General features: G+C 45.1%; 2 protein-coding genes across 3 annotated transcripts in view; one reads left to right on the top strand and one right to left on the bottom strand.

The window, feature by feature from the left end:
• LOC131591715 (metalloproteinase inhibitor 3) overlaps positions 1-3327 on the bottom strand; it is a 37366-nt gene extending 34039 nt beyond the window's left edge. Inside the window, exon 1 of the mRNA XM_058862692.1 lies at positions 2965-3327. Coding sequence (XP_058718675.1) covers positions 2965-3088 — 124 coding nt within the window. The 5' untranslated portion in view covers positions 3089-3327. The remainder of the gene's footprint in view (positions 1-2964) is intronic.
• Positions 1-13741, top strand: part of LOC131591714 (synapsin-3-like) — a 164586-nt gene that overhangs the window by 76265 nt on the left and 74580 nt on the right. The gene's annotated exons all lie outside the window — the stretch shown is intronic.

Raw genomic sequence — 13741 nt, 5'->3', positions numbered from 1 at the left:
TGGCACTTACTGATCCCATTAAAGAAAGAAATCCAAGAATTTAAACAGCAATTTTATTATTGATTGACCCCATAGGGCCAGATAAGACACACCTCTTCACTTTTGCTCCATTCATCATCATAGAAGAGTCAGGCTGAGTGAAAAGATCCCTTGTGACCAGTCTAGCAGTAGTACCTTTTTTCATGCCCTCCCTCCTTTTTTAAATTAAAAATGTATATACATTGTTATTTATGAAGTTCAAGATTCCTTCAAAGACCACAGTCTTTGCTTTCAAAGGATGTACATATTGAAATCTTGCCCTTTCCAATGAGTTTATTTTACCATCTGTTTCTGTAAAGATAAAAATCTTTTAATGACTGCAGGATTGGGAGGCTGTATCAGAACTGAGCCACTGGAAAATGAAAAATTAAATGTCCGATGAGATCAAATTAAAGGAGAAGAGAATAAACTTGAGAGTAGGACTTCACTGGTTAAGCAAGAAACATTAACAGTAGAAGTTTGCATTACAGTCCTCAGTTGAAAGTTTTCTCCTTCTTCAAAATGCAGTGCTTATGAAGCTGAAAAGCCTCTCCTAGGCTGCCACCTAGCTAGTTAATTTCTTACATTGTTTTAGGAGCTATTTTAAAAGCCTCTTTTGCTCCAGCCCTTGCTGCATTGACTCCTCCCTTTAGAGCTGGTATTTTGTCAGAAGTTTCAAGAGCGATAAAAACTTGCTGCCAAGTCCCTTTCTTCCCCACAATGTGTTTTATAACCCAGCGTGTAGTTTAGCCTGTCTAAACACTGCACTAGTACACTGCCATCAGTTTCCATGGAGATGATTAACTCCTCCAAAGCCAGAAAGATTTAGTGCGCTTTTTGTCCTTTCCGCATATGAAGGACGTGACAGTATTGACTAAAATCAGCCTACAGAAATATCACATTTCCAGACAGTTCTAGCAAATGTAAGGATTTACTTTTGCTCCAACCCATCAGAGTCCTGCAGTCTTAACCAAACTTGCATTCAAGTCACTTGTTGAAACGGGTTGCTCTTTCCCCTCAAGCTGCTCTTCCTTTGCATTGCTGTGGTGTCTGAGGGCATGACAGCCCCAGAGACGTCAACTTTTTGAACCACTTTGTCTCAGAGCAAAGCCAAGGCTTGAGATACAATGAGGAGCCCAGAAGAGAGAAAGATGAAGGGAAGACTTTGAACTCAACCAGAAATCAGAGTAGAAAACAGAAAAACTTTGTGCCCTGAAGTTTAGGAGCACTGTTATATGAAACTTCACAGTTTACTCCTAGTCACTTATGCGTCTAGTAAAAATATACTGTCAGTGTGCATTAACTACGAAAATGAATAATACCGTTTTTTTGAACCGAAATTACCCCTCATCTATTATAGCATGACCTAACCAGAACAAGAAAGCAGCCCTTCTCCCAAAATGCAGCTAATGAAGGCCACATGCTACCATCAGCTTTTGCTGTGGAAAAACTGTTTCCCAGTGTCACTTTCATAGAAAGGACAATCTCCCTGGCAGCTGCCACTTAGGTGGCACACTTGTTGATCCAAACTATGAAAATGGCAACAGAAGGTTGAATAATTTAGTTTCCTGGAAGAATTTCCCAGTATAAAACTATTTTATAAATGTTTTCCAGGCTATCAACATTGAAGCAAACTGTAACTTTCCCCCCCCCCCCCGCCCCCCCCTTTTAATATGGAATGGTTTTTTTAGCATTCAGGAGCAGATACACTATATAAACTAAACATGAATAACCAGGTGCAGTTTCTGTTGAAGAACTGAAGGCAAGAGATAGATCTTTTGCCATTAACCTTGGCTAACTTGAAAAGGCTACTGGCAGCATTCATAGCAATGGGTGTTCTGCTGCAGTGGGAATTATTTTCTATTTGACTTCCATAGCAGTTGCCAGGAGGATTTCTTTGCAGACTCTACTCCGAGTCAGTTCCATGTGGGTACCATTAGTGCAAAGCCCCTTTTATGCTGTGCTACTAAGACAACCTACAGAGAATGCAGGAGACTTCTCAGATTTGTGCCATCCTCTCAGCACTGCTGAAGTGACAGCCTGTATTTACCATTACATGGACATGTGTCCAGTAGTAGGTCAAAGGACACTGCTAATTGATTTCATGTACTTTGCCACAGAAGAGGTACCAAGCAACTTTGTTACTCACCCTTGGCTACAAGCAAGCCAACGAACTTGGGAACAGAGTCTCTATTGCTGCCTCATCAAAGATTTTTGATGCTGTCCTTGTCCTCTACCTAAAGTTACTGTAATGAAGAACCCTAGGGGTGCTGAAACCCATAGGAAAACATCAGTCAGGATCCAATGAAAGCGTTTCAACTTTCCCAAAAGTGTGCAGGTCTACATACCTCCCACAGCTGCGAAAACCACAGCACAGCATGCAGAAAGCCTGGAGACACTTGGTACCTGCTACTCCAGCCCTTCCCAACGTTACAAGCACAGCACCACAAGCCTGTGTGAGCCGCACCTCCAACCACCACGGGCGTTTGCTTGGCTAGGGAGAACCCATCCTAATCCTGCCTCCACTTCTTGTCACCAAGTTGAGGAGAAAATTTTGGCAGCCTACACCTCCAATTGTGTTTCTGTCCTGCTGTAGGAAATATGCCACTCTAACAATTACTGATTTCTTTAAAGTACTCCTGGGAGAGGCTGCTGCCGCCGCTGCCGCGGGACAGGGCTTGGGCGGGGGTCCGCCGCCACACGCTCTCCTCTTACCAACCCAGGCGTCTGCGGCAGCGACGGAGCCAGAGCCGCTCCTGGAAAGCCAGGTCACCGTTCTCCGGCGTGACCCACCCGCCGCACCTCTGCCCTCAGTGCGCGACTCGCGGGACGGCGGCTGCCTTGCGGCGACAGCCGCGCTGCTGCCCGCACCCCTCGGGGTCCCGGGAGCTTGCTGGTTCCCCCGAGCCCTCCCGGCCCGGGCTGCTGCGGGGCGGCGGCACCTACCGATGTCGGAGTTGCAGAAAGCGTCCTGCGGATGGATGGGGACGCAAGTGCAAGCCTCCACCACCAAGTCCCGCAGGCTCCAGCTGCACAGGAACACGACGAGGAAGCTCAGCCACGCCGTCATGTCGCCTTCGAGGTGCCTCCACACTTCTGCGGAGCGGGAGGTGGCCTCTGCTGTGTTAGCCTGACTTTATTCTCGCTCCCTAAGAGCCCCGGCTGCCTGCCCTGTCTCTGTCTCTCCGGCTGGCCTGCTCGGCAGGACGGGACGGTGCGGAGCCGAAGGGAAGCTGAAGGGAAGCTCAAGGGAGCTGAGGGGAGCTGAGGTGCGGAGCGCTGCAGCCGGAGCGGGACCGGCGCGCGGAGTTATACCCGGCTCGCGCCGCTCGCGCTCCGGGGGCGCCGCCGCGCGCGGCCAATGGCAGTGCCGCATTACCTCATCGGCGCGAGCGCGGGGCGGGGCCGCCGCCCGCCGCGCCTTATAGGGAATAGAGCGGGCGCGCGGTGGGTGGGGGTGCAGCCCCGGCTCTGGCCCCGACCCCGGTTCTGGCCTCGGCCCGCTGCGGTCCCATTGGACCCGATCCGCTCCCATGCCAGTGAGGGAAGCCTCGCTCCGTACCGGCTGTACCTCCCTCGTACCGGCGAGTGTTCCCCCGAGCCTGTCGCAGCCTCCCCCGGGCCGCCCCCCGCCGCTCCTCAGGGCACCTGGAAAAGGTGCGCGGTCCTTGCGGGTCGCTTGGCGAGCTCGCACCGTCTCCCTTCAATCCATCTGGGCTGTCTGCACAGTGACTTTAACCTGGAGGCACGGCACACTATTCATTCCAAAGAGCTTTCAGACAGCCAGCAGATATCAACGCACAAGTAACTGCCGTGTGCTGCTTCTTTTCCTCTTCAAACAGGCAGTAGAAAGAGGATGGGGGAAAAGAAGGACAAGACCTATCTGAATCGTAAACCAGGATTTTGCCCTGAATGTTTTTAATCCTGCTCGGATGCTCCTTCTCCACCACCCAGCAATTCCCCTTCTCTGGCCTTTCAGTGAGAGAGGGGTCATAAACTGCTAAAACCAAGCTGGAAAAAGCAGTGTTGTATCTACCCGGGCACTTTCAACATTTAATCTCAAAGTATATCTTAGCAGAGCAGCTTTAGTGGAATTTATAGAAATGTCCTGTTTATTTTGTTTTCCTTTATCCCCTTTTGGAGCCATAAATTTCTATCAGCTGTAGAAATGTAAATGTTATAGAAGAGCTGGGACTGTAAGGAAGGAGATTGCCAGCTGCATGATACAGGCAGCCTTATTATCCTCCAAAGGGGACTGAGGGGTGATTAATCACAGTATCAAACCAGTATATATAATGTCAGAGTACTTTCCACGGGGTTTACAAGACTTAAGCGCGTCTAGTTATAAATTATGCTGGTATTAAAGGCCAGAGACCAGCTGTCCTAAATTTCTATATAGTCAGCTAAGTCTTTAGATTTACAATTCTGCTCCATCTGGGTGAAGCACAGCCTGCCTACACCTTTTCTTTAATCATACTGTCCATATAAAATTAAAATCTCCTGTCTTATGGAAACACAGGGTTTTATTTGTAGCATCAGTAGGCAAAAGCTTCAAGATGGGTGTTGTCAGTAAGGATCAAGGTTGCAATGCCAGCAGTGGAAAACACAAATTCCTATCCTCGCTGTGACACAGACAACCTGTGTGGCAGCTTTGCCTCACTGCGCTTCAAATCCCTGTGTCATGGGATAATATGGGAGCTGCTCAGGAATGTGCATTAGTGAACACACTGAAAAAATGGGATGGTGCTGAGGTACTAACGGGTCGTGTAAGTATGTATGAGACAGGGTATTAAATAGGTCATTCCTTTTAGACACATCAGAGTCTGAATCTTTGGGCCCAAATTGCAATGCAAGAAATCCTGTGCAAAAAATACTTTAGGTACTTGGACTGTCTGTTCAAGGTGCTGCAAGTGAAGCTGGATCCATCAGATTGGGTGGACTGCCATTTCAGTCTCACCAGGTGTAAACAAGGAACAACTCCACCAACCTCAGCAGAGGAACACAGAAGAAAAATGAGGTGTGTCTGACTCATTTTTCCTTTGTTGTTGTAAAAAGTTTGACATCCACCAACATCATGATACACCTGGCTTATCAATATCTCAGATCAATATCTGAGAGGAGTGGAATTCTGCCAGAGCCTGGCACTGGTATAAGTAAGGGAGAGTTTGGCCCACACACAACTAGATTATAATCACAGCTCCTGCACCACCTCCTTTCACTCTCTGGCCAAGTAACTCCCCTGACTATGTTTCTTCATCCCTATAATAACACCTTTCTCGTGTGTTCTGAGGAGTAACAAGCTAAATGCTTTGTAATAAGCTTTTAAGTTGTTGGGTGCTGTGTAAATGTGGAGTGTCTATGATATGCATACATTCAGAAGAGATTGAAAAACAAAACCTTTAGTCACCTTCTCAATTTCTGAAACGGGAGAGGAAGTGGCCTAGAAATTATCAGAGTTCCACAGGGCCCTCCAAGGTATGGAAGTAGCTTGTTTACAGTGAGGCTGATGAAGATAGTTGAAATGACACCAAGTTTGTGCTGATTTCAGGAACTAGGTCACTTTTTGGATATAATCCAGAGAAGCAATCAGATGAAAAGGAGTGACATGGCTTGATCCAAGGGCTGGGCACATCTCTTTGGAAGGGATGGGGTGCAGGCTGTCAGTATGGCAAGGCTTACCACTATCTTCTATACCACTGTTTGGGAAGATGATCCAGAAATTTTTTTAGTGCTTTTATTATCATTGCCTGGAGTGGTAGTACCTGTGTTTGGTCAGGGCTTAGCTGATTCACCTACTTTTTTATACTTAGATATTCTTTTTCAAAGAGATTAATTTCCCTACAGTAGTAGGGATGCAGTTTTTTCAACCAGGACTGGATACTGTACAATGAGAACAGTATTTGTTTGCCTCTTGAAGAGTACACCTCACACAGAGAAACCAGAGTGTGTTATTTGTGTAAGGTACAGATAAATCATACTCGGGGAAGTTCAGTCTGGCCAGTGGCCTGCTTGAGGCCTTTGTTAAATAGTTTAATCTGCCTGTACACTCATTTTATCATCTGTAAATAGAGATATTTTGTGTTATCCTCTGATAATATCCATTAGATATGATATATTAGCCTCTCCCCTTTTAGACCTACCAGCAAAGTAAACTATGAAAAAGCCAGGCAAGGATTCTGAGTGTTTATTTATATGAGAAAATATTGCTAATGGTGTCAGAATAACAGAGACAGTCAATGAAAGAACTGAAAGGATAATTCTCTCTGAATTCCTCTTCCATGTCCTGTCTGCATGGGAAAAACTGCAAAGGGGAAAAAATAAAATAAAATCTATCATTCCACTTCTTTGCTCCGATAAAACTTTAGGCCTTATATGGCCATAAAGAAGGTAGCATTGAAAGAAGGAGGAAAATAGAGGCCTTGATCTTCATAAGAGAAAATTCGAGTTAATGTCACCAAATAAAGAAATCCATGTTATTCCAGCCTTCCATCAAGAACACGCTGCTGAACACAATTAAGGATCTCTCTGCCTTACCGAGCAGCCACAAAACTTCATGCTGTGATCCTGTCGGATCCCGCAAGCCAAGCATGACTGGGCTGGGTCAATAGCTGGTGTGAAAATTCCCAGGGAAAGCCATGTCCCGCAGGTGTTGTTGACTGAGGCCAGTGTCCTTCTCCCCTCCATCCTGCAGGAATGTGCGCGGCAGTGCTAGGGGGCAGTGCACTGCAAGAGATGGTTCCGACCTGCGCGGATGGAGCCAGCTCCTCCGCAATACCTAAAGAGCCGATTCTTTGGAAAAGGAAACTTATTAAGCTGGGTGTCTTCTTTAAATTTCAGGAAGGAGAATTACCTTCTTCTTTCGCAGGTACTCATATTAGTTTATATCAGGTGCACGTTAACATTATCATTTTCCTTCCACAAGACCATCCTGAAACCAGAGACAGAGACTGAGATATGAACTGAAGGCATGTTCACTTGCCTTCTGATCACATTTCGTTGTGAGAGATGCCGGCTGCTTTAGTACGGAAGGGCTTCATCAAACTGCAGCAACTGCTGGCAAAAAAAAACCTACCAGGAGGGTTGAGGGGGAGAGAGAGACCTCACTATCACCAGAGATAAATACCCTGACTAATGTCACGCATAGTGGTTGGTAACACTCCAGTTCCTCTCCAGATCTTAGCTGGCTAAAACTGAGCTTAGCATGAATGAAATCAGGAGAATTCAACCTGCAGTTCAACAGCTCTGCCACCTCTTTAACAATATATTACCTTTAAAAGCTTCAGACGTAAGGACTCTTTTCTATTTTAATTTGTTGACAGCAAATTGACTTGATGCATGAGCATGGAGTCTTGCCATTAGCATTCTAAACTGTCCACCTGACAAATTGCTCAAAAGCATTCTTTTGTCCTAAAAACTTTTCTTGAAGTTGATGATCTTCATAGCTTTTACACCAGCTCAGCATCATGCCCTCTAGGAGGTCTCATTGTTTTTCTGCTTTTATGCAGCAGGAAGGGAAAGGTAGGTGTTTTCAGAGCTATCTTATGTCCTTTTTACAGCACATTCCTGCCATCTCATAGGACAGTAGAGAATGGTCATGCATTGCATTAGAAAATTATTCTCATATTTCTTGATTATCTGCTTCTTTTTCAGTAAATTATTACTTTTCTAAAACTGTCCCCTGAGAAGACTTTCTGTTGAAAATGTTTGTCTTTGCTCTGATTTATATGCATGAAACAAGTCAAAAAAACTCCTGTTAATTCCACCATTGTATCAGTGAATGTTATATGCTATTTAAAATGAGAAGACTCCTTCTTCAAAAATGTCTTTGATTCTATAAATACATACCAAAAAAAAAAAATTTGATCTCTTTCTCAGAGGTTACAAAGGAATTACGTCACCTTCCTGTCTGCAAGCCAGACATAGGTAACACTCCATCCCATTCCTAAGCTTTTCATTGGAGGTACACCATTAAATTTTCATCAGCTTTAACAGTTTCATACTGTGTTCAGTCTTCAAGGATCCTTTAGAGATTGTGCCCACTGAGAGCACCCAGCCTGGGAGCAGACTGTAGGCACCATGTGTTTCAAGGAATGTTACATTAGAAAGAGTTGTGGAATATGAAATCACCCTCTCAGTAGTGTGGGGATCCTCCAGTCAGGCTGTGATGTGGCATCAGCTGCAGAAGAGCAACCAGGAAATATCTTTTAACAGCCTTATCAAGCTGAAAATGTTTCCTGCACATGACCGCGCTCTTTGGCCCAAATCCAGCAAAACGCTAAGGCTTCAACTTTAAGCACACAAGATGCTCTACTGAAGTCAACAGAACCATTTACATACACAAAGTTAAATATAAGCTTAAGTGCATTTCTGGACCAGGGCCAAAGAGCTCATGCAGGGTTCAAGCCAGGAGGCTGTGATTAGATGGTCTGACAGAATCCGGGAGGGAAGGACATGACGTGATTTGCTTGGTTCTACCTGCCTATGCCTCATTCCCAGCAACTAATTTTCTCTCATTTTTGTTTATAGTAACTCTTTCCATTTCTCTTGTTTACCTTTCCTCCTGCTGTAGTGATTTCCCAATTGAAGTTTTGATTTTCTTTTTTAAACCCTTCTAAACTGCATCAATAGCTTGAAGTGACTGAACAAAGAGATTTCAAATAGATGAAGTGCTTCAAATGGTAATAAGAGCCGGTGTTCCCAGAGCTTTGGGGGCTGCACTAAATACAGAATAGAGTGAGAGCAATTGAAAATCACTTTTCTGTTGTTCCTTTGTATGAACTGGTTTCTGGCTTATGCAATGCACAGTAATTAAAATGACTGGAATGCCTTACATTTTTAGGAGAGCTTTAAGGCAGCTCTGTGGCGTTGCAGCCAGCAGAGTTCATGAGCAGATTCATGGCTGCAATCGAGCTTTGACGTTTCTATCCACGTAACTTGAAGAAGACAATATCTCTGTAGACGCCTTTGAGGGGAGTTTGAGGAAGAAGGGATAGACACAGAAAAGCAGTAACATCTGCTCCCTGCATCAGCTCCATGAGCAGCTATGGAGCAAGACTTCCTTGTGATGAGACAAGAACCTAAAGATTGGGGTGGTCATCAGAGATTTCATTGCCTTCTCTCACTGTAGCTTTAATGTCCTGCTCAAGTTCAAGTGTGTGACAGCACTTATAGATTATCTCTGACTTTAATAATCTCATAGTGCCTCCTCCTAGGTACTGTACAGGAAATGTCTCCATCTGTGAGAGAGGGCTTGCATTTGTGTACTGGCCACTGTGGTTGCTGTGTGTATTTGTGGGGTTCCAAGCAGCCCCCTGATGTTTAGCAGAGAGCCTGGCAGGTTGGCATGTCTCTCACAACTGGTTGCCCTCCCTGTGATGAGGACTGCTCTGCTTGGCAATGGTGAGGGATTATCTTGGTGCTTTTTTGTCCCCCTGTCACAGTCCAGGATTTCATTTTCATCTTTTCCAATTTTTTGTTTTTACCGAAGGTGGCTGACCTTCATCCTTGGTTTTGAAGGTGCTGACCTTCACTGCATCCTTGGTTTTCTCTCAACACCTGGCCTGGCTTTTCACAGTGATGATTGTCCGCAGAGGAGCAGGAGAGCTGAATACAGGCTCCCTTGGGAGGAGAGCTGACTGACCAGAAGACATGGCCTTTTTGGCATGTTGAGCAACTAGATCCTTCTTCCCTCATCTCTCTGCCTCTCACCAGCCTTCTGAAGGCATGGACTAAGCCTCCTTCCTCATCTCTTAGCATAATCTTTCCTTCTCATCAGAGGGCACTGTCAAGATAAAGCTGCTTCCAAAACCCTGTGTGAGTGTAGGGAGGTAGAGAAAGATCCCCAGGCAGGAGGTGGTAATCCTGTACCTCTTAGACCATCCTGAGGCTATCAGAGCTGCTGTCCCTCCATATGCCAGTCCCTAGGATGTATCACTGGTTTTAAAGCATGTTGGAATCCCCTAAAATCACCATACTGGTGAAAAGCAGAAAGAACAGCACCACGGGGCTTGCATCCCTCTTCTTGTTTCTTTAATGAGCCTAGAGATAATATTGGGCTGTCAGGTGTGAAGGAAGGGTCTTTACCTGCAGAACAGGTGCGAGTGCAGGAAAAGTTGCTGTCTTGAGCTGTTTCTCCCTGTGCAACCTTCAGAAACTTCCTGTAAGAATAATCCAGTCTCTTCATCCCCATAGTGCAAGTGTTACCAGTCTCTCACCTGAAACTGCAAATTAAGGTATTAGTTACAAGGACGGTCTCTAATGACAAGGATAGTGTCCCAGCAGGGAGTGAACTCAGTGATTCCTCTCATGCATGCCACCACATGATGTCAAAAGTGAGAAGCAGTTCCTCTGTGTGGAAATGCCAACAGAGATTGTTGCTCCAGCACAGAGTTTTTCTTATAAATCCAAACTTTTTCAATGCTTTCCTTTCTGTGTTCCCAAATCAATGCTGTATTCTAAACAGTAGCTGACTGCTCAGTGACATCAGGCCCTTCCCTCAGACTCACAATCCCAGCCAGGAGAAGCTGGGGAATTTCCGATGCGAGATTTCAAGGACGGATCTCTTTCTTCTCTAGAGCAAAAGGCAGCACTTTGGTTTCCTCACTCTTTTGGAATTTTTCTCCATAAATCTTGGCATTCGTGTGAGACAAAAGATGAGGAGATGGTAGATCTGCAGTTTAAAGTGAGGATTCTTACTTGTTTATTGTCTTGCTCTTCGCAAGCGACGAGCAATGAACTCCTCAAAGGAGTTTTTCAGGTCAGCAATGTGAGTTCCACACCTAATGTATTAATGTCAGGAGTGAAAAAATCAGTGTTTGATTTAGCACAGATGTGCGAAAAAAGTATTCTTTCTCCACTGAAGACAGAGGTAACAATCCACAGCCCCTCTTCCCCTTTCCTTTAATCTGACAGTCTCTATCCCTTCACTGTGCCTTTCTGAGGGGTGCTTCAGTGAGAACTACCCAGAGCTGGCAGGAACCAGGAAGGTGTAGTCTGTATGTACAGATTACATACCAGGAGTTGAACTCTGAAGGTACCAAAGCTTGTCCATGTGCTCTGAGCAAGCAGACACCTCTCTGTGGCTTTGCTCTTAGTAGCTGTGCCACCAAACCTCGCACAGAGTGTTGGCCAGGGGTTCGGCATTACCCCAAGTGCCTTGCACTGGGATCCTGGACTGCTCCAAAGCAGTGGCTCATCTCCAGTGTTAAGAGGTTGGAGAGGTACTGAACACTTCTAGCAGTAGCAGGTGTCCAACAGCAGCTTAGCACAGCACATTCTCTCTTCTCCCTCTCCTCTTTCTCACCCTCTGCCTGCCTCTCCTCTCCAAGGTAACTGCAAGAAGAGATTAAACTCTCACCACGCAGGCCAGGGAGGCAGAAGGGTTCTCCCTAGACACCTAGCTGAGGTCAGTGAGGAAAGTGCTCCCAGAATAAAAGTTATGCAATGCATGGGAGGAATCTACAGCTGTAATCATGGGATAATTAATGGAAAATAATAAACAAAGGGCTCAGCAACAGCGGTTTCTACCAAGAGAGATATGATTCTCCAGCAGACTTTCCCCAGCACCTGGCAGCACAAAAGACAGTAAATAGACAAGCATTTTTGTGTTTTCATTTTAGCTGTATCTTTATCTTCCCTAAATTACAACACAGGATCTTTAAACCAAAATCTTGCTCCCTTTTCCCTCAGTTCAAGTCCAGCAGAACTACCACAAGACCATTGAGTGGAATGGGAAGGCAGAGGTGGAGATCTGCTCAGTGCCAACAAATCCTTAGTGCAGCTAGCATAGAAGGCACTCATCTGGTCTCCTTTTCCTCACAGGATAGATGTGGGTGTACCTGCTGAAGGCATTTCAATTCTCCCTCCCAGCGCTGAGATTGAATGAGCTATTGCTGGAGAAAACCTTCTCCCACTGATACTTATATAAAGTCTCTTCTGTGCTAAAGGAGCTGAATCTTCAAGAAATGCAGTCTGCCTCATGAAAAGAGAAGGAGCAAACTAGGAAGGGAAACTTTTACTTCATTTGAAATCAATTTCCCCATCCAGAATAAAACTTCACCTTTGAACACCATATATAATGGAAATTTAGCCTAAAGAAGCTAATAGAGCCTAATCTGTGTATGGATGTAAGCAATAGCACTACAGAGAGCTGGCTGGAGGAAACCCATACTCACTCCTAGTGAATGCAAGAGTATTTCCTCCTCCTCCTGCTCCTCCAGAACCTACCTCCTTAGTTTAGACAATGTCTCCAAGTCCCCGAAGGTGTTTCCACCAGTATCAGTGCAATCACTTTTAACAATCTTTTTCTTTTTTTTTCCCCTGAAATTATAATCTGAAGGATTAGGCACTCATAGCCATTTGATTTTATTTTGAGAAAAGGCTTTTAAAGATAAGAAGGAGAAAAATAGGAGAACCTGGTGCTGCCAAAAAAACCCAATTTATTCCATCTGGGAAGAAAGAGGGAGGGTAGCTTTTAAAGCCATGCCTTTGGCTGCATGTAAGGGATAGTTCTCAAAGGATTCCCTTAATCAGATTCTGAAGAAGATGGGCTGTCTCTTTGTAATTCACTCCATGTCTTATTCTAAGGCCATATGCTCTGGTCACGTGAAGATTTACAGTCTCAAATTTACTGGCCTCAGAGAATCTGAAAGAATTATGCAAGAAATCATGTTCTGTCATAACTAAGGCCTCACACAGCCGTGCTTCCTAAAGACTGCTTCTAACTCAATATATGGCCCCTCTAGGGCTTTGTAAGCCCTTCTGGGGAAGAGGGAAGGGGAGGAAAAAGGGGAGCTGCTGATCATTGCCATATGTGAGAAGCGTCCCTGTCTGCACGTGGGTGTGACGTCCGTGTTGTCAGAGAGGCCGAGCTCTGCAGAGCCCCCCTGTTTCCTGTTTCCAGTCAGAGTCTTGCTGCCAGAGCAGGAATCCCATATCACTCTGTGCAGCAGTTACAAAAGAGGAAAATTATGGCCAGTGGAGGGGGAAGGGGCGGGGGAAATCCTCTTCAATAGCCATGTAGGATGTCTGGGCAGGGATGTGAACCCGGAGTCCTCAGAGGCAGTAGAATAAGTGGGAGTTTAGCAAACAACCATTTTCTTCCTTTGACTAGTGTTCCTCAGAGACCTCAGAACTCCAGTTCTCATAGCTAATTTTAGCTATTTGTGGTTGGCCTGTTCCTAATGTTCCTTTCCTATCTCTCTCACACACACTGAACCTTGGGATACACTCTGTGGGCTGACAGATGACGTGAAAACCTCTAATCTGCAGGTCAAATATCAAAAAATGAAGTGGGATCATGAAACTGGAAACATAATTTGCTTTATTTCCAAATAAGGGAGATATATTCATATTAGAAGTTCTTAGCATACCAAGTTTATGAGGTTTTTTTAAATTATATGAGAGGAATGACTTATTATTTAAAATTTTATGGTAACTACCAAAGATATTATCATCCTGTGGACACTGCCTTTCCTATGCAGGCTATGACTGATACACTTTCATTATTTTTTGGCGCTGCTCTTTGTTGGAAAACCAAAACCACATTGTCCCAAACACTGTACATAACAGGCAGGATGTGTCCCTGCCAAAGGGCATCAAGTACATGCTAGAGAAGATTTAAAATGAACATAGTGGCAGTAAATGTGCCATACCAGGAGTGAAGGAGCTTGTGGCATGTGGCATTTGTGCTGCAGATATCATAGTCATGGAACTCTGAGTCTTA

Source organism: Poecile atricapillus, chromosome W (assembly GCF_030490865.1).
Source record: "Poecile atricapillus isolate bPoeAtr1 chromosome W, bPoeAtr1.hap1, whole genome shotgun sequence".
NCBI classification, from domain to species: Eukaryota; Metazoa; Chordata; class Aves; order Passeriformes; family Paridae; genus Poecile; species Poecile atricapillus.
The sequence above is the reverse complement of the archived record's forward strand: the minus strand, read 5'-3'. Positions and strand labels throughout refer to the sequence as shown.